At 41.4% G+C, this 25814-nt stretch overlaps 1 protein-coding gene across 3 annotated transcripts in view; it reads left to right on the forward strand.

Moving 5' to 3' along the window:
* Window positions 1-25814, forward strand: part of Wdr72 (WD repeat domain 72) — a 180012-nt gene that overhangs the window by 26262 nt on the left and 127936 nt on the right. For 2 of the 3 annotated variants that reach the window (XM_087561192.1, XM_087561193.1), the window contains exons 3-13: window positions 284-390; window positions 3870-3948; window positions 5339-5513; window positions 6244-6320; window positions 7305-7424; window positions 8553-8698; window positions 9077-9173; window positions 11956-12097; window positions 12785-13033; window positions 15271-15491; window positions 17736-17931. In XM_087561192.1, the coding sequence (XP_087417318.1) occupies window positions 284-390; window positions 3870-3948; window positions 5339-5513; window positions 6244-6320; window positions 7305-7424; window positions 8553-8698; window positions 9077-9173; window positions 11956-12097; window positions 12785-13033; window positions 15271-15491; window positions 17736-17931 (1609 nt within the window). 3 annotated transcript variants of the gene reach the window in all.

The following is a 25814-nucleotide window of genomic DNA, read 5'->3' on the forward strand; positions in this document are numbered from 1 at the left end:
AGGGAGTAGCCTCCTCATCATCTAAGTTTCATGATGAAGCCCCTATAAAACAAAAGAATTAAGGACAGCACTTCCCTTCATCTCCTGTTTTCCTCATCTGTGGGTGTCGACGCCCTATATATCCAGCTTAGCTGAAACATGTGCACATAAAATATCTTAGCATAAAAATTTTCCTAATTAGAATATGCAAATGTGCTATCATGTATTATTATTATTATTGTTGTTGTTGTTATTGTTCCTGGAAGTTTAGAGTTGTTGAAAACCTCACTTTTAACATTTTCAGATTTCCGCTAAAGAACTTCTCTTTGGTCATTCTGCTTCGGTGACATGTTTGGCAAGAGCAAGAGACTTCTCCAAACAACCCTATGTCGTGAGTGCTGCTGAGAATGGGTGAGTGAGAGGTGCCCGCCTTTACCTTTGTCTCCATTCCCTTCCTTTGTAAAGCTAAAAAGGAACAGAGGGAAGATGCACCTGTGGGCAAAGTGCTTGTCCCCAAATGTGAATTCCCGTGTTAGAATCCCAGCAACCACGATAAAAGCTATAACCCCACAGCTGAGGAGTGCGTATTGCGTCAGGAGATCTGGAGGCTGCTCTCTGGCCAGTCTAGCCAAATTGATGAGCCCCAGATGTCATGGGAGACCAGGAGAGAGCAATCTAGACAAACACCCAATGCTGACCTCTGACCCCCAAGCACTTCATGCCTGGTGTGGTATTGAACACCTGTAACTCTAGCACTCCAGACGCTAAAGCAGGAGGATCGCATGTTGAAGGTCATCCTGAACCCAGGAAATGATATTCATTGCTGTTCTCCCACAGGAATCGAAAAGTATCACCCACACAAAACCTACACACAGTTGGTCATCCACTCTCCATGTTCAACCCCATATGTGTGTGCACACACAAACACAGAGATATTCACGATAAAGTGGAGTGTGTCTGAGGAATACAGAGAGTGTGGACCTCTGTCCTCCACACATGCGAAAAGAAAGCAGACAATAAGATAGTCGGACTGACTTTTGGCAAACTAGTAATCTCGATTATATGATAGGACCAAGCTTTATATAGTTACATTGCAATGATTATCAGACAATCAGAAAAAAAAAGACCAAAGGAAACATAGAAGAAAACGAGATTGGGAAAGATGGTTGTAAAAAAAGATAATAGATTAGGTAAATATTTTAAAAGAAAATGGGTGGGAAATATTTGTCAGGTGTGTACTAACCAAATGAGGTTGTTATGGATATTAAAATGTATATTAATAAATGTACAGAGTTAATGCAACATGGTTAATTAAAATTGTAAAGCCCAAAGCCTTGGTATAGGTAGAGAGGATTTCCATATGTTATGAGAAGTTCTGGTCACCAGTGGCTGAGCTGTAGGCAAGTGTCTGAAGTCAGAATGGAGACAGCTGGGGATGTATGAGACAGAGAATAAGTTGGGAATCTTACATGTGAATAGACCATTCATTGACAGAGAACCAACAAGGGAAGAAGCTGTTTCCCAAGGCTTGTGAACTTGACGTTCCCAGACGTCACACAGACGAGAACATCTTCAGGCAGGTGGGTATCTTGAGCTCCAATGAGAAATCTTAGCTCACCAAGCACAGAGACAGTAATAAAGAATTAGGAGTAGATAACTTTCAGAGGAAATAGGAAACAAGAAAAGAGAGTCCAGATGTGGGGCTGGAGAGATGGCTCAGCAGTGCAGGATGCTTCCTGCTCTTCCGGAGGACTCAACCTCAGATCCCAGCCCCCACATGAAGGCTCATGACTGCCTGTCACTCTGACCCCAGAGGACCTGGTACCCTCCGCGGGGCTCTCTGAGTGTTATACTCACATGTGCATATACATCACACGCCCCCCACATACACATAAATAAAAACAAGATAAATCTTTTAAAACTGATTTTTAGAGATACCAGCTTAAAAATAAACTTACCTCAAAATGTATCAGATTACCAAGAGCTTTTAAAAAACACACGTGTAGTATCTGATAACAGCCATGGAGTGAGAACTGCTAGGATCACTTTTTAAATATGTTGATATGAGGAAGGACAGCGCTAAACTACATTACTGTGTTATTTTATGTCATTGACTACTTAGAATTCAATTTCTTTACCTTTGATTTCTATATCCTTCATTTCCCATTTAGATATAAGTGGTTTTATTCCTGGGATATATATTTTTAATTTCTATTTTTCTCTTATTTTTTTCTGCATACACACAAATGCAGGTATGTGTTTGTGGACATGCAAATTTTTCCTCCTGGTTTGTAAAGAGCTCTTTGGGACGCAGTTAGCTAAACAAAGGGAAGGTCTAGAATATTTTCTTCTGATTCTAGGGCGCACCTGTGTACCTTGCGTTTATGGTATTTTGGAATGAGCATCCTTTGTTGGGGAGACTTGTGCACTGCCAGGGGGTTGTGGCACTTCTGTTCTCTGTCCACTAGATGTCAGGAGCGTGTTCTTGGTGGCAAGGATGTTGTTCCTGGAAAGTGGTTGATAGTGGGGAACCAAAACCACTCGTGTTTCAGAATGACTGGTTTAGAATATTGACTACTCATGCTCTCTTTGCAAAACAAACCCCTGAAAATCTTCAAATGTATGCGATACTTGATAGCATTAATCTGCACTGATCTGTATTTTTTTAAAAATTTTTACCTCAAATATCACCAGAAATCATCGTTACCATGGCCTCCCTCTCAGTCTAAAGATATTGTTCAACAACATTAGTTCCTGATGATTTCATTTCTGTATCTTAGCTTTAAAAATGATTTTTATATTGTTTCACATTTCCTAAGTGACACGAAACATCCACAAGTACATGGGAAGATTTGGCTTTAATGATGTGCTGTTTATAAAATATGAAACTTTTTCTGTGTCTGGAGAGATGGCTCTGCAGCATTTCCCATAACACTCACAAAGCTTGTTTTTCTTCTCGTGTGTGTGTGTGTGTTCCAGAAAGGAAATTGTTAAGAAATGGGGTTTATGTTTGTTGAATAATGAATACATTGAACATGTACTGAAGTTTCTAAACCCAAAGACCATTATGCTGTGTTGCAACACTGATTCTGCTGCTTTGGTTACTGAACAGAGATCTCTAGGTTTAAATTACCTGGCGCTTCTCACAGCTTCGTTGTACAGACTGTGTCTATGTCTTCACAATGTGAATTAAAACAAGAAATCCTAAAAAAATAATGAGGGCTTTTTTTTCAAATATCAAGTGTTAAGACTTGTTTATTTCAGAATATCAAATCATGAGAAAAAAAATCAAAGAAACTGGATCAGTGGTGACCAAAAGTGGCCTCTTGGTGGTGCTGTTTGTTTCCATGAGAGATGTGTGTGTTGAGAGAGAGAGAGAGAGAGAGAGAGAGAGAGAGAGAGAGAGAGAGAGAGAGAGAGAGACAGAGACAGACAGAGAAACAGAGAGATACTGGCAGGGAGACAGAGACAGGGAGACACAGAGAGAGGAGAAATCTTGCAAACAGATATGATATGTATCTTCCTCAGAATATGTAGTTTGAGCTCAGTGAAAGAAACTGTTTTGAATGATGCTATTTCCATGAAAAGACCAGGAGAGACCATGGTCCTGTCCCTCTGGAAGGCCACGATGGCTGAATTCCCACAATTCAGTGTTAGCCAGGATAGCCCTAAAGCAAAGCCTGCAGGCTGTAGGCAGGGAATCATTGCCCAAACAAAATGATAATCCTGCTAATGACCCCGCATTTTCCTGCCCAGTAATCTGTAACAAAAGCTACATGAACGATCAGGTGGAGCCTAAGTGCCTCGCTAAAGAAAAACTTGGAGGCACAAAACTTATTCCAGCCAATTGTGTGGAAACGGGAGAGAATAACATGGGGTTTCTGTTCCAGGGAGATGTGTCTGTGGGATGTGAGCAGTGGCCAGTGTGTGGAGAAGACCACCCTTCCTTACAGGCATACTGCCATCTGCGTAAGTGCATGCCCTCCAGGACCCTGGAGATGCTAAAACGTAACTTATGTAGTGTTTTCTAGCTATCTGAGCACTTAATATCTTTGGAGAATATCCTTTTCTTGCATTTTCTATTTTTTTTTCTCCATGGTGGAAAAGTATCACCAGTGGTTATCTGTTTTCTTGGCCTTCCTCTCAGTCTAAAGATACTGTTCAACAGCATTTGTCCCTGGCTACTTCATCCTGATTCTTATCTTTAAAAAAGATTTTTATATTGTTTCACGTTTCCTAAGTGACACAAAACATCCACAAGTACATGGGAAGATTTGGCTTTAATGATGTGCTTTTTATAAAACGTGAAACCTGTTCTGGGTCTGAAGAGATAGCTCTGGGGTTAAGCCCTTTCACTACTCTTCCAGAGGACCCGAATTTGGTTCACCACATAGAAATCCTGCCTCTGACAGCAGCTCCAGGGGATGCCCTGCCCTCTACCGCCCTCTACAGGCGGTGCACTCACGGACACATGCCTGACCCCTCATTGATGCACACATGCTCATAATTAAAATCGTAAAAATCTTAAGAAAGTCGTACAGCTCATGCTGCATTTAAAAATTTAACTAGTTCTTCTGGTGGATTTATTTGTTTGTTTCTTTCTTTTTTTAAATTTGTAAACAACAAAGAAACCTAGTTATACTTTCTATAATTTTCAATTCAGAGTCTTTCTGTTTCCCCCAACATTGGAGGTAGAATCCAGAACTTCGCCTGATCTCTACCTTAGCCACACTTTCTGATTTTTAAAGTAGGTTCTGGGTATTGAAGGACAGCTTACAAATGAAGGGGTAATTTTACCACCCCTACGACTTTATATTTTTTTGTATTGTTCGTGCTGCTGGTTCCTCATACAGCAATACTCATCTACTCTCTCCTCTTCTCCTGGGACCAGAGCCCAGCTGCAGAGCTCAGGGGTGAGGTAGAATGTATAACCTGGTCTTAAGTAAAACATACTTCCAAAATGTATTTGGTATAAGAATACTTGCCCAGTATTTTTTTTAATGCTTTCATTTTTTGCCAGTTTTTAGCAGCTCTACTGGGGTAGAGAGCTGAGTTCATTATTGTTCAGCTCTGAATAACATTGTAGAAATAATATACCTATCACTGTCCAATGATTTATAGTGTTTCTTTTTAAAAGAACTCTCCTTTTACCTGGGGCATGGGAAGGGGTTGAAGCTAAGCTGAAAAGTCAACATGACAGAAATCTGGGGTTAATGAAAGGGAATTGGAGGTGTTACCTAGATCAGTGGGTTCATCAAGGAGAGGCTGACTGGAATTCAATTGAGAGGTCTTTCCACAGCTAGCATGGTGTGAATGCTATCCATCTCTGAGGTGCCGTTCTTGGAATTCCATCCCATAGTACTACCACTGCTCCTTCCGGATGACTGGCGAGGGCTGGCTGCTGTGCTGTGGGGAGTATCAAGACGTTCTCGTCCTCGATGCTGGGACTCTGGCCGTCCTGCACACCTTTTCCTCTTCACAGTCTCCCGATTGGATGAAATGCATGTGCATTGTTCACTCTGTGAGGATTCAAGGTAAAGGTGGGCGTCCGTCTCAGTGTCTAAGAAGGTGCAGCGGCTGGTGAGATGCTACTGAAACTGTCAAGTTAGAGCTGAGGTCACTGCTGGTGTTTACCTTGTCCTGGGGGAAGCTCTTAGAGCCATGGCAGGGGAAAGCCAGATCTCCTCCACTAGTGGGTCAAGTTATTAGGAAGCCAGCAGGAGCTGAAGACACACAAAAGAGAATCTGTTTCTATGACCCAGTTCTTAGTTCTGCTTACTGAGAAGGACAGGCAGTTGGGCTGTTTGTGTGTTGTCTCTGACTTCCCTTCTTCCTTCCCTGCTCCTTGTTCCCTTCCCATCCCCTTCTCTTCTCCTCTCCCTCTCTTCCCTCCCTCCATCCCTCCCCGCCTCTGTGTGTGTGGGGGGGTAGCAGTGGGACACCTTTTCTTTTTCTGGAAATACCACTGAAACTCAGTTTCTGTAGATAGTAATGCCCGAGTGAAATGGGAATTGGTTTTACATTCCCATCTGTAACAGGTTCAACACAACCATTGCCTGACAAGTTCCATGACTCTTTTTAGCTGAATTCTGCATACACACAGGGCATTAGAACCTGGATTGAAATCATCCCCTTAACAAAAATCAAGCTAAGTATATTTTGCCAACCCAGTCCTGTGCAATCTTTGAGTGACTATGAGGTAATACTGACAACATCCTGGTCCACTGGCTGGCAGCTCCTATGTGACCTTCCTTCTCTTCACAGAAGATTCTCTCTTGGTTGTATCGGTAACCGGTGAGCTCAAAGTGTGGGACCTCTCTTCGTCCATCAACAGCATTCAGGTTGGCTTGGAAACCACTCGTTTTTGTTGTTGTTGTTGTTTGTTTGTTTGTTTTGTTTTTTAAATTATTTCAATCACTATTCATTGAAAATTTCAAACCATAAGAGTGATGCCTATTCACAGCTGAAGGTTTAAATGGTATCTTTCTAGGGGTAGGCACCAAGGCATTTGAATTGTGTCCTTCCAGCCAGGACTCCATACATAATATAAATAGATTTATTTACACACACACACACACACACACACACACACACTCACACACAGGGGAGGGGTAGGGAAAGAAAAAGATTATATTTTTAATTTAAAATATGAGAGTAGACATTGCTTTATCTCCTCCCACTAGGACTCTTCTAGGGTATAGGAGGGTGACTTTCCTGAGGCATAGCCACCTGGCCCCTAACATCAGACCAGAGACAAAGTAAGGCACAAAGGGGGAAGGAAACACAGGATATGTTAGGCTTCCCAGCACAGTCTGTGGCAGTTTCTTCATTGAGGATCTGAGATATTGTGTTGCTTGGCACTCGTTAGACACCCCCACACCACCCAGCACTATCAGAAGTTTACAGAAGAGTTTGCTGCCCATTGTTGTCTATGCCTGCCTTTTTTCATAGCCCATCTCGTATTGTTTCCTTGTGGTTTCAGTCATTAAGACACTACCAGTTTGGGTTGTTATTGTTTGTGAATTTTTATGCCCTTCCCTTTCTGCTCTGGCTGAAAGAAAGTAACTTTATGTACTCAACACTCACTGTGGTTCCTTGTAGAATGGTGTTTGGTTGATTATCAATAATAAGTCCTTGAATCTTAAGGGTATTTGTGCACATAGCTTCTTTATATAGTAGTGTTTAGGTCAAAACATGGGAAAGGAAGCTTGGATGCTTTCCCCTGACTAATGATAGGAAGGAGCTCTGTCACATATGAGGGCTGTGCCTTTTGTTTATGCAGATATCTCCTGGGTTTTGTATTAAGATCTTTTTTGCTCTTAAAGGAGAAGCAAGATGTCTATGAAAAAGAATCCAAGTTTCTTGACTCCTTCAACTGTCAGACAATACGCTTTTGCACGTACACAGAGAGACTCCTGTTGGTGGTGTTTTCTAAGTGTTGGAAGGTAAAGTACCAGTGATAATACAATTGCAATGTTTTTCTTCTAACCGTGAAAATATGATTTAAATATTGGGGGAAAACCCTTAATGTAATGACGTTAAGACATGGAACGGTCTTTTATTCCTGTCTTACTGCTGTGCGTTCCATTTCTTTGCTCCCTAAGATAGTAAATGTGAACCAATCCATTCTAGTTTATCAATCACAAACAAATAATGATGAAGATCATTCCCCTGGACTGGAGAAATGTCTTGGTGCTTAAGAGCACCAGTTCCTCTTGCAGAAGACCGGGTTCTGTTCCTGGCACCCACATAGCAGCTTACAAATGTCTGTGACTTCCCAGGGATCTTATGTTCTCTTCTGGCCTCTTCAGGAATTCGTGCGTGTGATACATACATGCAAACAAACACTCATACACATAAAATAAAAAAAATCATTAAAAAGAGAAAAGAATCTTCAAATCATTTTTCAAAACAATGTCTGCCTTTACTATTTAGAAGGCCAGTATTTGCTACAAATAAAGATGAACCATAATTCTGGATTGCTTTTCTGTTGAGTCACTACCATGTTTTTAGGGAACATTTATTCTTTTCTCATGACTCTATTCTGTCATTTCTCTGAGAGTAAAACAAAGATCATCCAATGGCAGCTTGATTTTCTTTAATGTTTCACATAACTGCTATTGGAAGTCTATCTGACTTGGGCTATGATAATACATTGTTGCCAAATATTTAAAATCCTCAAGCTAGCTAAGGCTTCCTACTACACAGACATCTCACACATAAGGAATTTTTAAGTGCTATTCTGAGACTATTCATGTGGGAAGAATAAAGCTATTTTAAAATGTACAATTTGGCTTCCCATGCTTAACAGACACACGGCGAAATAAGCCAGCCAGATACCTTTATCCACTGCAACCTCCCTTAGGTTAAACATGGAAGGATACGTCCTGTGAAATATAAGAAAATTACATTTTATCTTCATCCACGAGTACAGTATGTATGTGCTTAACATGTAATAGGCTGTAGCATTAATTCCATCATCTCCATAGTCTTTGTGATCATAACTCACAGCTAATCTTACAGACGCACTCTATTTCCGGTCTTTATTAATTTACGGTTGCACTGTCTTGCAGATTTATGACTATTGTGACTTTTCCCTTCTGTGGACTGAAGTTAGTAGAGACGGGCAATTCTTTGCTGGGGGAGAGGTGCTGGCTGCCCACAGGATCCTTGTTTGGACAGAAGACGGTCACAGTTATATCTATCAGCTGTTGAACAGGTGGGCTCAGATGGGAACAGCGTTCAGAACATTCAGGTAGAAAATGAACTTGGGGAGGTTTATTATGGAAAACCCTCTGCATGCAGCCCCTGATCAAAACCCAGAACAAAACAACTTTGGCACTGGAAGATTTCCTCTGGGCTTGCCAGGCGCCTGCCTTTGTACGGCACAGCAGGGGATGAAGGCATGAGATTAGCCATGTAGAACCTGTACAGCTGATGCGGGGCTTTCAAAAAGTCACTTGTAATTATTAACCCAACAATTTCTAACTGGAGTTCAGAAACTCGAGCGAACAGTGCCATCCGGCTTTTGAAAGTGGAAGTGGGGAAGGAAGCAAATGAAAGACCCTAAATCTTGTTTATAATTTTCTCCATGTAGTGGGCTTTCCAAATGCGTGTGCCCCGCCGATGGAGGCGTCCTGAAGGGGACCGTCTACCCTCACTTACTCTGCTCCACTTCTGTGGAGGAAAATAAGGTAAGGCAGGAGGAGTGGCCTCAAACCGGCTTCTTGCTTTGGAATAGACTCAGGCTTGCAAAAAAAAAAAAAAAAAATGAAATCAAAGCATCAGATCAAGTTGTTAATGAGAAAATCAACTTTGAGTGTTAATGGCTCCCAAAGAGAAAGTGTCATCCGTAAGAATTGTTGATTGATACAACAATGCCTGTTCATTATAGGAAAATTACAAGTGTGGAGGAAAATAAAGAAGATATTAAAATTCTGATTTCACCACCATAAATATTGACTGTTTGCCCACTTCAACTGTTGAAAAGTCTGCAGGACTGGTATGAGTAACACGTACATACCCTTTGCCTACATGCACCAGTTACTGGGATTTTATTTTATGGATTCTCTCATACACATAATACACACATCCCATGTTTTTCCTTTGATCTATTCCATAGCACCTTAACATTTTGATATACCTGCTCCAATTCTGAACCTTTATGAAAATGGTTTTTAGATTTAAAAAACAAAACAAAAACCCCCAAACGTAACTATACACCCAGATCATTTTCACGTGTACTTAGCTGTTCTTTGTAGACTATATTTTTCTTCAAACATCTGTAATTAAGGTTTCCAGCAGATGCTTGTGAATATAATTGCGAGCTTCCTACTTGGCTTAATGATACTTTTGACAGTTAACCACATCTGAGATCTAAGTAACTGTTTTATTCCAGGGTTGTTACTCAAAATGATTTTTAACCTGTAGACTCAGTCATCAGTTAATTACCCAAAAAGGTGCTTCGTGAAGAGGAAGAGCTTTATGTGACACATCAAGCATGAGAGCACTCAGCTGTGTGCAGAATAATGATTTGATTAATTAGGCAGCAGAGCTCTGGGAAACCCCAAAGCCATGATGCCCTGCGAATATTTTGCTGAAAAAAAAAACTTGGTTAAAAATCTCTCAGCCAAAACTGAGAACCCTGGGTGCTGCTAGGGCAGGAAAAAAAAACCCAAACCAAAAAGCACACCAACAACAAAACCTTTAAAATGACAGCGTGCATCAGGAATATTTCTAAAGTCCTCCATGAGAAGCAGGTGAAGCCTTGTCACAAGCAAGCTGTGGTTCATTCAGAAAGGCATTTTTGTTACTCTGAAGAGCCTGCTGTTTGCTCCCCTTTGGCCTCAGAATGAAGTTTTACCAACGAAATTTTCCACAGAAACCAAATGTCACTCAGAAATTCCTACCCTAACAAGCAAATAGCAAAACTATATAAAACCATTGTTTTAAAATTGGAACGCTGGGGCTGGAAAGATGGCTTAGCAGTTAAGAGCACTGGCTGATCTTCTAGAGGACCTGGGATTAATTCCCTGCATGCTCATGGTGGCTCACAGCCGTCTGTAACCCCAATTCTAGAGGACCCGATGTCCTCTCCTGGTTTCCACAGGAAGGGAACACACACGGTACACAGATATATATATATATATATATATATATATATATATATATATATATATATATGCAAGTAAACACTTATATGCATAAAAGAAAACATTTTTAAATGAAAAGTTATCTGGCTTTGTCTCTCCAAGTATGAACACAAAAACAGATGGTTCATTTTCCAATAATTCTTCTTCAGATATCCAAGTTTCTCTGTCCCTCACATCATATTTTAAGTATAAGAAGTAACTAGAAGCTAGTGAACCATAGACAGAATAATCTCAGTTTAAGATTTTGATCACAGTAAACCAAGAGGAGAGCATTCTGCAACAACATGGCACTGGCCAGGGTCAGTGTTTGGAGTTCCACCATGAAATTCTGTCTGCTATTTCAGCATCATTGAGGGCTCTCATTGGTTCCTACTGTGAACCTATCTACTGATGGGTTTGTGGTGCACCCTGCAAGTCTCAGATGAAAGAGGGCTGCAGGTCCAACGTGGGCAGTTGTGTACAAAACAAAAATAATGATGGCAGAGGTCACTAAGATGTATTTCAGCTTTATCGTTTACAAGCACATACAATGCCTCACGACTTCAGCTGCCATTAGGAGGCCATTTTGAAACTGACATTTGGAGAGATTACTTTCAAGGATTTAAACTTGGGAGTTTTAATCTTATAATAGGTCTGATTATGAGTTCTTAGAGCCAATAGCTGGTTAATAGTTCTGGAAAAGGATACTGAGGACTGTATATATGAATATGTGTGTGTGTGTGTGTGTGTGTGTGTGTGTGTGTGTGTGTTGTATTATTTTAACTGCAATAACACTGAAGCAACTGAGAGAGACTAGACCTGTTTGGTGAGCTGTATCATAATGAACACACAGGATTTTGACTAAGATTCTTACACTCAAGGTTGTTTTCTCCAACCGTGGTTAATTCAAGCCCTTTCTCTAGCTTTCTTCACATGTAAGCTAAAGACCACAACAGCACAAACTCATAGCCTTGGAGTTTTTTAATTGATGATATTTCTTTTTTATACTAAACATGTATCCAGTCCTTATTGCTAAGGCTTTCATGAAGGAAAACACACACACACACACACACACACACACACACACACACACACACACACGGTTAGGTACTTGTGTCATTTCTCTGATGCTTAGCAAGTGATCTTATTTCCCTTATTTTTAATAGAGGCTTTTGTTTATTTTTAACTTTAAGTCACAGATTATTTCATTTAATTCACTTGAAATTTTTGAAACATTGCCAAATCATTTTAAAAGTCTTGGTTCAGTTTTGAAGAGTTACTTCTCTCTTCCCAGTGGTCAGGACATTGATTATTACCTGACCCAGGCTCATGGTTTATTTTTCAGAGCCTGCATTTCGTCATGGGCTACATGAATGAACGGAAAGAACCTTTTTACAAGGTACTTTTCTCTGGAGAAGTCTCAGGAAGAATCACGTTGTGGCATATCCCAGATGTTCCTATATCTAAGTTTGATGGTTCTCCTAGAGGTAAGGCAGTTTTGTTCCCCCTCCCCCATCTCATTTTAATATGGTGTCTCATTAGGTACACAAGCTGCCTTTGAACTCAAACTCATAGAGTTCTGCCAGCTTCTGTCTGCCAAATACAGAGATTAAAGGTGTGTCCCCTATGCCCCGCTTGCCACTTTCCATGTGTTTTACTTAATTTAAACTATGTGTATATGTTTGTTGTGAATATGCACACATTAGGGCAGGTTCCTACAGAAGCCATTGGTGTCTGAGCCTCTTTGGAGCTAGGGTTACAAGAAGTTGTGAGCTATATAATGTGGGTCCTGGGGACTGAACTTGGGTCCTCTGAGCCATCTGTCTAGCCCCAACAGTTTCAGTTGCTAATCTTATTTTCTGAAAAGTAACTTGTACAGACACCAATATTGAAACAGATATAATTAAAGTTTGGGGATCTAATGCACAAATGCAACCAACATAATTCAAATGAACTTCAGTTGAACATCCCAAGATATAGCTATCTGTTTATGTCTATCTATCTATCTATCTATCTATCTATCTATCTATCTATCTATCTATCTATCTATGGTCTGAATGTGACTGAACTTTTCCAATGGGTTCATACTTCTAAAGAAATGATATCTTTACGTATTTTTCCTATCTATTGTAAATAAATAGACCAACTTTTCCCTGTACATGTGTTCCTTTCAGAAATACCAATAACTACCACCTGGACTCTTCAGGATAACTTTGATAAGCATCAAATGGTGTCACAGAGCATCGCAGACCATTTCTCTGGGTCCAGAGATGAGGTGGGAGAGACAGTCACCATCACCTCATCAGAGTACGTTCCAAATCTTGATAAACTCATCTGTGGCTGTGAGGATGGGACCATTTTCATAACTAAGGCTCTGAATGCTGCCAAAGCTGGACTTCTAGAAGGGGGCTCTTTATTGAAAGGTGATTGACTTTTTCTTTTCCCTATTTACCTAATTTATCTGATCTTCAACAAGCTATACAAACATGATTCAGAGATCTCAGACCTTTGCTGGCAATTGCAGATAAACTTGTATATAATTTAATACCAAATTAAGCCTGAACATGGGGTTTGCGAGGACTCAGTCAGAGAGGTGTACTGCTCCACCAGAAGTTTCGCTCCCCACTTTAGTTCCAACTTTGGCTTCTACCAAAGGCCACTGTGCATCCTAGTGTCACAGTACTTCCTGAAACTGTGTGTGTGTGTAAGTACGTGTATACGGGGATGTGCGAGCACACGGACATACTAGCACACTGTGTGCAGTCCTTTACTTACATTAGTAAAATCGATGCCATGCTGAGTCATTATTAAATAAATATTAATGAAATAGTTTTGCTGCTCATTATTCACGAGCTCATTTTAAGTAACAAGTAGTAATCAGAGTTTAAGTTGAAAACCTTTCTGTTAATCAGTGCTGGGGTTTTCCAACCTCTGGCTACTATGGAAGATTTGGAATTGATTATCCTTGAATGACTACATCAATATTAGTTTGTGATTTTGATTTTGGAAATTAAGCTCTCTAAAGGACTTATCTCAGTATATACATGAGTATCCAATAATCACCTGTGAAATTGCAAGTGTGCACCTGAAGATTGACCGCCTTTTACATTTTTAAACATTTAAATCTTTACTAATGAGGAATAAAATGGCATTTTCCTGTATTTATTTGTATGTCCTTGTTAATGAAGTTAATAATAAGAACACAGACTCTGTGCATTGTGACAATTAATACCTACTTATTTAAATAAGTGTTATTATTCAATGAGTTGTCATATAAGGGGAGGGAAAGTAGAAGGGCATGGAGATTTTTGAATATGTAGTAAAAATTGTATGGTTTTGGATTTTGTTTTTTCTTTTTCCTTTGTGTGTGTTGGGGGTTATACTTAGGGCATTATGAGTGCTAGATAAGCATTTTACTATGAAATTTCACAAATTAACTTCCATTTTCTTCTTCTGCAGTACTGGAAATCAAACACATCCTAAATTTCATTGTTTCGTTTCGTTTTCCTTATTCTTTTTACACATTTCTTTTCTCAATTAGAATGTTCTCTTCTAGTCCCCATTCTGATTTTCAGCACACTTAGGTACTCACTGGGTCTGTGATTGACAGCTAAACAGTAAACAGCAAGGACTCTGGGAGAGATAATAAGTAGAAAAATGGCTGCCATTAAAAGTCAGAGAAACTGGCGACTGTAGACATTTTAATCTGGACCAATTTATCCCAATATCAAGAAAATAAACAGAAATTTACACTTGACGGGCAGCTTCTGAACAGACACTCATTACTGCCTGCTGAGGCCAGAAGATGAAACAAAACAAAATGACAGAACTTTGAGATTCCTTTTCGGTTTGAATAAAGAGACTGGCAAATGGTTTTCTCTAATGGTGGGAACGTGAATAGCAATGGAGGGAGCGGGAGGAGCTAGAGGCAAGAGAAGCAGGTTGCCAGCAGGCTCAGTTCTACTTCAGGTCTTGTTTGAAACCATGCGCCCAGGTACCCACTACCCACGTGTCCATGTGCTTCCCTGGGGCCAGGCATGTGCTGAGAATGTATTCATTTCACTCTACAGTTTGTCCCAAGCAAGGGTGGTTGTTAGTACCCGTATCTTAGAGAGGTGGGTAGAATGTGCGAGTCAGAAGAAAGGGTCAAAAGGATCGATGTGTCCGGGTCTGTGGCGGCACGTGTAGGAAGTGATTGTTCACAGGTAAAGGGGAAGATTCCTGGAGCAGCTAAGATTAAACACTGTGCCCAGCTTTTGACACGAGGAGTTGCATGACCTATTCGAGCCTGGGATACCTTACCTGTAAACAACGAGAAAGAAGTAGAACTTGATAATCTCAAACATCTTTCGTAGCGAAACGTCCTGTGATATTTGCTTTTCTTTTCTGTTAAGTTTAACTTGGCCGTTCATGTGACGAGGGAGTATGTGACTAGTCCCCTCATGTTATAGAATGTCAACAACCATCAGCAAACAGGAGACTTGAACAACCTAGCTTTCTGTCTCGCTCAAAACTTGGTCTAGCTTCTGATGAGGAACGTTGCTTTTGAGATGGCCTACTAAGGCTGCTCGTCAATCTTCTCAGCCAGCTGCGTCCGTATGGTAAAAATGCATGACCTGGAAAATAATTTTGTGCTCTTTGGTGTCTGACCGCTTTCCAGATTCCCCGTGCCACACCCTTCTCAGAGGTCATCGCCACAGTGTGACTTCATTACTTTACCCTCACAGTCTTGCTTCAAAATTAGACCAAAGTTGGATGGTGTCTGGAGATCGGGGCTCCTATGTGATCCTGTGGGATATTTTTACTGAGGAAATTCTGCACACATTCTTTTTGGAAGCTGGTCCAGTAACAAGACTTTTGATGTCACCAGAGAACTTGAAAGTAAGTAAACAGGAAGAGTAACACGTGGTATAAAAAAGCAAATGGCAACAAAACCTGCATTCCCAGAAGTAATCGAACAGAGCACAAAGAACAAATACACATTCTGTCAGCCCACAGTTAGCCAATTTTGCCAACCTTGCCTTTAACTCTGCAATACAAATTTTAATTTTACTATAGTGTGTCACACCAACCATGTTTTTAAAGTAAACACTGGGTCACTTACAGCTTTATAAAAAAAATCCTCTTAATTACCTACTAAGTCGTCATTTTTTTCCTCCCTAGTTCTATCTTAATTTTTCGTATGGAATTTTAAAGTAAATTCAAAGGTTGTGCAGAAACAAGTCAAAGAACATAGGGATACATAAATACAGATTCAGCTTTTGTTTCCTATTAAGTACTGAATGAGCATTTGAGAAATGTTGAGCTTGTGGGCACCATCTGCTTTGTTAGAGGACATGACATCGTGATAGTTCCTGTCTTTTCGAGAGATGTCAACTTAAATCCAGTTCACAAAGAGTTACATGTTAGACCGTGAATTGGATTTTAGGGGGAAAGTATGTGGCAAGGTGTTTGGTACGTTAGGTTGGCTAATAAAATCACATCCATATGGGTACACTTGGAGACATCGATGCTGTATGTTGGTGATAAGATGTGAAACATGTTTCTTGGTCACAAAGGGTTAAATTAAACAGTGAAATGCTGCTCTAGAAACCGTGGAATATATTTTATTCCAAGGCTCTCTGCTATTCCTACATGGTTTATTCTGCATCCCCTCCATCTTTTTTCCCTCTGAATTATTTCAGCTTCACCGGTTTAGGACGCAGTGTTGGATTGACCTTGTGTGGGCCATATCATGTATGCTCATTCATAGTCATATGATTTATATTCTTGTGACTGTGTGTGTGGTATGTGGTGTGTGTGTGTGTGTGTGTGGTATATGGTGTGTGTGTGTGTGTATGTTTGTGTGTGTGTGTGTGTGTGTGTGTTTGCATGTGTGTGTGCTGGGTTTTGTTTATGGTGTGGTATGTATGTGTGTGCTTTTGTGTGTGTGCGTATGTATATACGTGTGTGTCTCCGTGTATGTGCCAGGTTTGTGTTTATGGTGTGGTGTGCATGTGTGGGTTTGTGTGTATGTATATAGTTCATATATGTGTTGTATATGTGTACACATGTGTGTGCCTGTGTGTGGATCTGTTTGCATGTCTGGGTATGTGTGTTTGTGCATGCATGTGTGTGTGTGTGTGTGTGTGTGTGTGTTTCTGCATATTCTAGAAGCTGTGGAATATACCTGTGTTCTGTAAAACAGGATGTCTGGAGAGCCATGACACCTGACCCGTTCTGAAGTCTAGGCTCCATCTATATCATATCTGCCATTTTGTAATTTCTTTCCTCCATAGGATTTCTTTAGTTCCCTTAGAATTGGAGAAGAAAACTTGCTCTCCACTGCCCCCACAGAGTGATTAGCCATCAGTTACCCTGGAGCTGTCATTCTGGATGGCTCAGCAGCCCCCCATGTGGTACTAAAGATTGAGTTTGGGCCTATGTGCATGCTGGAAAAATGTCCTTTATTACTACATCCCCAGGTCACTCATTAAACTTAATTCTTTTTTCATTTTATCTACTAGTTGCCCATGTTGGGTGGTGAAGCTGACCACTGGTGACTTTGGCAACTGTCTGGAGGAGCACTGTCTTATGAACCTCTTTCTGTCCTTGTGAGAAGGCACCTTCAGCAGGAGCATCTGATGCTGCCCTGGTTTAGATTATGTCTACACTAAGTTTCCTGTTTGGATTAGAATCTGGAGTTCTGGGAACTGTACCAAATCACATTTTGAGGCTTTAAGTGGGAAATCTCAGCTCTCAATACCCTTGGGCCCAAGTTTGTGACCACAAATAGCTTCTTTTTGTGGTGACAAATGAGTTCTGGGGTTTATTGTGTTCTGTGCCATTTCCGACATCAGCACTGGCTGCTGAATTTGCTGAGTAATGAGGCCCTTCTCTCTCTTACAAGAGGATCTGGCTGTTCCCTTTCCCCTTCACTTCTGCCTTCACACCTTCCTGGTGGGCTGGTGCGTTTAAACTCTGCTCTGTATCTACAGCTGATCCATGTGTGCCCTGTGAGTAGTTCTGTGCAATGCAGAGACTCACTTTTGTGAATGCCGGGGAAGAACAGTGCAGGGAGAGTTAACTCCCTCATCAGGGTAGTATGTGACGTCTCACTTAAGTCAGCCTGTTGTGTTTCTACAGCGAAGCGATGGTCAGATCCTCTGCTGTGTGTGTGGTGACCATTCTGTTGCTCTCCTTCACCTGGAAGGGAGACGGTGCCTCCTGCGTGCCCGGAAGCACCTTTTCCCTGTGAGGACGATCAGATGGCACCCAGTCGAGAACTTTCTCATTGTTGGTTGTACAGATGACTCTGTCTACATCTGGGAAATTGAAACAGGTAAGCAGAAAAGTGAGCCCTGTTTTTCTGTTGTCTATGGTGTGCCAGCGTTTGTCCAGAAGGAAAGTTCCATAATTCACTCAGTGATGACTCAGTTGTTTTACCTTTAGGTTTGGGCTACATTTATAGCTTTGGTGGAAGTGTAGGAAATAAAACATAGTGGCCTAAGTCAGATCCTGACCAGCTGATGATTAGCTGACAGGGCAGCGCTCAGGAATGAGCCGGATATTTCTGGAAGCTATAAATAAAAACATAAGTTATCTACTTTAATTATTAACAAGAGAGAAATTTAGTGTCCTACTGGTCTCAAATTATCATTAAATTCTGCCTTCTTCAGCATAGTCACCAACTCAGCAACATTTTGAGCTAATTGATGATCAGTAATAATGGAATATAATTAATTATAAAAACTCCAACAAAACTTGAGTCAGGGAAACTGAAGACTAAGCAGTTCAACTGAACTTTTTGATTCTGCACCATAGAGCTTGCGGGTTTGGAACGTTGAAGGTGTTTTCTTTTTCCATCCAAGTTTGATTAGAGGTCTGAAGACAGAATAATCCATTTCAGAAAAGACTGGGAACATACCAAATAAAGGAGTTGTAATTACTGACTATGAGTTAGAGGGGCTCTCTCGGGAGTGTGTTCCACAGAATCTACAGCACGGTTGTTATTGATCAAACAGTGCTGGTTTGTGTTGGGTGTTGTTTATAGACTGGGTAGGTCCTAATATAGTTTAGACTTATACTTTGCCAAAGTAATTGCAGTTTTTTCTCTGTGTATATACTTGTGTATCACGCACATTTAGTACTGGAGGAGGCCGGAGGAGGGCATTGTATCCCCAGGGATTGGAGTTCTAGTTGTAAGCTATCACATGGATGCTGGAAATCGAAATAAGGTCCCCTGCAAGGCAGCCAATGCTCTTCACTCCTGAGCCATCTTTTCAGCTCAAATTTAGAAAAATTTAAAAATCTGTATATAATCTATAGATCTGAGAGATAGTTAAATATGGTGGGTAGAAAAGGCTCTGAAGCATTGACTGCCTCTAGGACCTGTTAGGGAAGAAATTTCTGGCCATGGGCAAATCACTTGGCTTGTCTGCAAGACAATTCCTTTGTCTGTGGAGTAGATATAACAATACAGGATTAGATTAAATATTTCTCATATTGGAAAGCAGCAGTAAGTCATTAGTAATATTAACTAGACCATCATCATCATCATTATCATCACCATCACAGACTATAGTAGATTTTAACTTCCTCTGTAAAGCCCTTACCTGTAAAACACAAGTGCTTACTCTTTTATGCAGTTTTTCCATTTAATTTTCATAGATAATAGAATTGAGAACAAATAAAGAATTATGTCGTCCCTCACAAAGGTTCATGGTTCTACTATATAAGCTGAGCCAAACAATCCACCTCACTATCAGAACGCACATGCTATAAATCCTCTCTAGCTCCTTACTGTTACACATGATTCCATGCCAATAAACAGATGCCTATATTCCAATTCTAGTTCTAGCAGGAAGATGAATTCCACTCATTTATAAAATGATGAGAAATTCACAAATATTTGCAAGTGTGTGGGAAGGGGTGAGGGAGCAGGCTAAGGGTGAGGGGTGAGTGATGAGTTCCTTAACACATGAGCATGGGCACCCTCAGGGATCTCTCTCTCTTCCTCTTCCTGTCCTGCCAAACGAAGCAGAAAGAACCAGGATTCAACTGAGAACCAGGAAGTCCAGAGGATGCTCTAGCAAGACATGCAAGGTGGAAGGAGGAAGAGGACGATGCCATTCTCGTCCTCTTACAATCGTCTTCATTGTTTAATCTCACTAGACATCAGAGGTGAAAGACTGGTTCTCGACATCCGTCTCAGTGAGCATGGAACAGGATACAGGAGATAGGAACAGATGGGCTGGGCTGTCCAGTGGGTAATGATTCGTGTAGTGGCTGTCACTGGTGGGACATATTTGAACTCAGGAGTCTCCTAGAATTGGCTACAAATACCGTTTCTGTAGAAGTGTTGTGTCAAATAAGCGAATATAATCAAAATCAAATGGATCAAATAATTTCCTGCCAAATTAACCTATGGAGTGTTCGTTCTGAATGAGGTTATTTACCTGTGTTAACTATGTTGGTATCCTTAAAAAGAGAATCGACTCAATCTAAGTACTATTACTTATATATTTGTCTGAGTCTTCATATGGTCATCAGACTTCCGACTTCCTTTAAACTAAGTTTACTTCATTTCTTTTAGCCTTGTGCCTGGTATCAATTTTCTGGAGGGGTGCCTTTAATTCCTTATCCCTTTTTTTAGGGGGGTGCTTAAGGGTGCCTTTCTTTTTTTCAGGTCTATGCATACTTACAGTTATGAGTATGGGTATTTTGCCTGCATATATATCAGTGTACCCCATGTCTGTGGATGCTAGATCTCCTGGAATTAGTGTTACACGTGCTTTTGAGCTGCCGTGAAGTGCCGAGAGTCAAACCCAGGTCCTCTAGAAGAGCAGACAGTGCTCCTAACATCTGGGCCATCTCTCCAGCCCCATTTGCTTAATATTTAAAGGACTATCTTTTCCTTCCCTAGCTGGCGATCAAGCTGGCTAAGGTGGTACCACCTTCTTTATCATACTTTAATTTTTAGTCTTCTTATATAAAAGTGAAAAGAAAATCCGGAGTCAGAAATATTTTTCACATGTATTTTCATAATGTTAGGGAGTAGAAAATCCTGGCTAAGACCAAAACTGGTTAAGAGGAGCCTAAGAAATAGAATACACCCACTCACTGATGCCCCCAGCACACAGCTAAACGAGCTAGTGAATGGATGGATGAGTAGTAAGTAGTGTTCCTGGGCCTCAGAGGCTGAGGGCCTGAGGTCTCAGCTTCAACCCTTCTTGCCTCGCTGCTGCCTGGTTGTAAGCGGCCCCGAGATTTCTGCTCCACATATCCCACAGGGTCCTGAAGCTGGTGGTGCCTCCTCAGAGGGAGGACAATGCCTTTCCTACTCTCAGTTTTTCTGGGCCTTTGTCCCCTTGCCTGTGGCCGTGCAATTCACTCAACAGGGTTTGAAACACATGACTGGATGTGTTCTTTGTTCAGTACCCGGCCTTCTCTACACACAAAGAAGGAATCAATGGACAGAAGTGAGTCAGACATTTCCCAGCACCTGCACACGTCCAGAGCCCAGAGTAGGGGGAAATAGCCTGTATCAGTGGGATAGGAAATGAAGGAAAACGGCCTAGAAAGGAAAGGCATTCTAGAGCTACACCCCCGTGCCGCTTTCATGCTGAAACTGTATGCGGTCTTTCTTTCTGTGACAGGTGGCATGGTTGGATGCATGTCTGGGTGATGCTCTTGGGCTAAAGGTGGGCAAGCTCACCTCATGGATGACCAACAGAAGGGGTTGTTGGTTAGCACTGAAGGCTCTTGTTCTGGCTGAGGGCAGAGCTAAAGCATCGAGTGCTGAGAGCTTCCAGTTTTCCTTATTGATCTACTGGATGTCCCGTGATGTTTAGGCCTGATTAGGAAGGGGAAAAATTGGAGATGTCATTTTGATTAATATTTGTGCTCCCACAGCGTGTTTGGCACTGAGGAGTCTGGGCCTCACTGCCGCATGGCTGACACAATAGGAGTAATACATTACCGATTCTTCCCCTGCATGCACACCAGAAATAATTTTCTGCTCTGAGCTAATTATTCCTTTTAGACATTAAGTTTAGTGTGTTTCGTGTTTACAGTAACAAGTTTGCAGGGCAGAAACCTATACATTGAATTTCTTATGTGCCGTTAATGTAATGGTTATTTTTGCTCCTGAATGTTTTCTGCTCGACTCGTGGTGCTGAACACAGTCCTTATCGGGCCACTTAATTATTATTATTATTATTATTATTATTATTATTATTATTATTATTATTTTTTTTTTTTTGTGGGAAGAATGAAATCTCATTTGCTGAAAGATAAAACATTTCTTGAAGGGATGGTTCAGTAGTTCTTAGTACAAGACTGAATTGTAAATATTTAGTTTTGGGGCCTTATGATTTCTTCTATAACTTCTGAACCTGCTATGATAGCTTCAGAGAAGCTGTATAGAATATTTAGAGCACAGACAAGGCGGTGTTTTAATGAAAACTATTCACAGAAACAGGCAACTGTGGATAATTTACCTGTGAGTATACTGATTGTTCTTCTTAACAGATATTGTTAGGTGCCCGATGCATGAGGAAGAGGGCCTGGTGTCTGTTTCCAGAGCCCATGTAAGAAATATCAGGGGGCAGCATATGTCTGGAGAGGTGGAGGCAGGAGGATCCCGGGGGCTTGTTGGCCAGCCATCCAAATCAAATGAGTACATTCCAAGCTCAGTGAGACTCTGTCTCAATAATAAGATGAATAGACATTAAGATGGCTCAGTGGGAAACAGACAGACAGACAGACAGACAGACAAACTAGCAGCCAAGCTGATGCCCTGATTTCAACCATATGGCCCATAGAGTAGAAGAAAGATCAAAGTACAATTTGTTCTTTATACTCCAGGTGTATGCCTTAGTACGCATGCCTCCCAAAACTGTAGAGCCCAACTGTGGAAGACATCCCAAATTAACTCCAGATAGCCACGCCAAACATATTAGTACCTGTGCATGTACATACGTGTACATACACATGAGCAAATGCATCACTCCTGCACATAGCACTTCATTCTTAGTTCAATCAGCCTTGCTGACGGTGGTGGCTTGGGAGTGCTATGTGCTCATTTCACTGGTGAAGAGACCCCCAGCAGAGACAGCCTCTGTGGCTACGCTAGCTGCCAGAGTATCACCTCTGCACAGGGACACATGTCCCATCCTGAACTCTGTGTGTCCCTCACTGTATATCACAAGGTACAGTTCTTGCAGATAGAAGCCAGTGTCCTGCAACCATCAACAGGAGCTGGATAAGGAAAGTCTGGAGAAGAGAGGGAGCGACTGCCAAAGACTGCTCAGTGCTCTTTGGAAGGAAGGTCTCTGGCTGTCTCTCGGAACGTGGCTTTTAATTTACATATAGTTCTAACAGCTCTGGCCTCTGATTTGTCACATGACAGATTAGAAACAGCAGAACATAAGCAGGAGGTGGCTCGTGACAGGCACAGCTGACAGCAGAAAGCACAGCTGACGGGAGACCAATGTGTACCAAGGCTCAAGCAGGCTTCAGAGTTCAGGAAAGGTTGCTAGGAAAAAACAGTGCTGGAATCACTTGTACTATGAATATTACACTTTCTGCCTTATTTTCTCCATATGGACTTATAAGAACTATCTGGAAAATTCTTTTGATGATCAATGATGTTGTCTAATTAGGAGATTTATTTTTATGGTTTCAGTGAAAATAGCAAGAATTATTATTATTAATCATTACTATTATTACTATTATTATTATTATTATTATTAGTAGTAGTAGTAGTAGTAGTAGTAGTACAAAGTTAAGAAAGATTTGGGGCTGGGGGATAGCTCAGTGGTTAAAGCACTTAATGGTGGATAAAGACCCACAAGCAAGAGTTTGAATCCCCAGACACCAAATAACTATCCAGTGAGCATGTCAACTGTCCTGTAATTTGAGCCAGAGACAGTGAATCTCACCCTGCAAACTCCCCAACCCCCACTGCCAGCAAGCTGGCTAGGAAGACTCTCCTTATTGGTTAGTTCTGAATTTGATTGACAGACTCTGTCTCAGAGAATAGAGTGGAAGAATGAGAGAGGAATGTCCCGGATGTCAATCTTAGCTGCACACACAGACATCCACACAGGGAAGCAGACGCCACACACAAACACATGAGAAGTAGAAAAAGAAAACATGTAAGAGATGAGTTGTACCAACTAAAAACAAATAGACCATGTTTTGCAAATGTATCCAACATTTTGTTTTGTAACTGTGTAGAATGAAAGGTATGAGGAATACATGGGGCCCACAGGTTCCCAGGTCAATGGTCATATTACCCCAGTAGTATAGGATCTGTGGTTAAAGTCAAACTTTACCTTATAAGTTTCCCATGTATGGATTTTAGTCCCTCATGGTGCACAATGACTGTTATTGGTATACACATGAAATAAAAGTGTTGAGATGACCCCCGTGACCAACTGTACCACTCTGAGGATAATTTGCTTGGTTTCTTACCAAGGTCACTATTGTCTCGCTAGAGCGGTAAAGCCACAGCTTGCAGAATGCCTTGTCAGCAGAGCTATTGTTTCACGGTCACTGCTCACGTGGTAGAGGTGGGCTCTGAATGGGCAGCGTCCTGACAGTGGCAGTGGCTCCAATGTGTCATTTTCCCAGAGCTGCTTGATTCCGTTGTGGCAGATTGCAGATGGAACCCCCTTGAGATGATTGCTTTCAGAAAAGGAAAATAGGATGCCTTTAAGTGTAGGGCAAGGTTCTCCCATGTCACCTTGTCTGTGGATGTTTCCTTCATCATAATAATTACTGGTGTTATTATCCGATGTCTGTTTTTCTTGTGCAGCCTGGTTTTGAATCTTCACTTTCTCCTCCTTGGCCTTAGTGATCCCAACGACACTGTAGTTTGGAATTGTGTATGTGTGATCATGTGTGCATGGGTAGGAATACAGTTGTGTCTGTGAACTTTGAGATATAGCAACTAAATATTTTCCAACTAAGTTTAAGCTCTTGATGAGGAGGCAGTACCCAAAGGCGCTGAGAACAGTAATGCAAAGAGTCAAATTACCCAGGTTTAAATTTTGTTCTACCACTTCTGTGTGTATGAATATGTGAGTGTGAATGTGTGCATGTATTTCTGTGTGTGTGTGTGTGTGTGTGTGTGTTTACACTTACACATTTTAATGGAGTGATTACTTAACTCTGTCTTTTGTCTCTCCTGGCATCTTAATACATTGGGCACATTACTGTGGTGTTTGCAAGACATCTTTAGAACATTTCGTGTGCTCAGAAACAAACGTGAAAATCAATACGATGCCATTCTAATTATAAAAACAAACGCTGCCTACTTATAAAATGGCTTTCATCAGTTAAGCCTTCCTTGCCCCTCCCGCCCTTATTGCATATGTTTGGCAGTTGCTACCTTCCTGGATCTTGCTTTGTAAAGAAAGTTCATGCTGTAATCACTCTCAGCAGTTCCCGTTGTCGTGCTGCACTCAGGGATAGAGTACTGGCTGGGGTTGTTGTCACAGATCCACATCGAACGCACAGGGGAGCTCACACTGCAAAACTCAGGTGGCTGCTATCCAGCTTCCTCTCAGTGAGGCGTCTTCTGCCAATGACACTTGGAACCTTAGCGGGGCACTCAGTGGCAGTATGGAGTGGAAAGTAACTCAGAGGAGCCATCTGCCCTCCCCAGGTTTCCCCCTTTCAGTTGGCCTACCTCTTCCCAGCAGCCAGCTGCCGCAGAAATGCTTTGGAAAGCAGTACTCAGTGGTTTGTAATGACTGGTGCTCGTGGGGAGAAAAGCAACTTCTCTGATCTGGCCACAAGATAAAAGACACTGGACTTAACTTCACTAGTCTGGGCACATCAATAATATCCAACATCCACCATTCACCTGTGCTAAGATTAGATGGGGAAGGTCTTCATGTCTCTGGAGTGAACCAAGTGAAAATTAGTCCAGAGGTCAAGTTCTTGCCTTGGTGAGCAGAAGATTGGACTGAGGGGGTTATTGCTGGGTTTGACATTCCATGTTGAAAATAATATTGGTTATTAATCTCTGCCTTGTCGGTAAGATCTGGGTATAGATTGGCCCGCCACCCCCCCTTCCTGCCCCCGTTCTTTGTGCAGACCCAATTCTGATATGTCCGTCCATGCTTAGAGACCTTAGACCTGCTTCGGCACCTAGCAGTGTGAAGCCCCAGGTGCACTAACAGATCTAAGATGCTTAGGGTGGGAAGATGGCTT

The sequence above is a fragment of the Rattus norvegicus genome, chromosome 8 (genome assembly GCF_021556685.1).
Source record: "Rattus norvegicus strain SHRSP/BbbUtx chromosome 8, alternate assembly SHRSP_T2T, whole genome shotgun sequence".
NCBI lineage: Eukaryota > Metazoa > Chordata > Mammalia > Rodentia > Muridae > Rattus > Rattus norvegicus.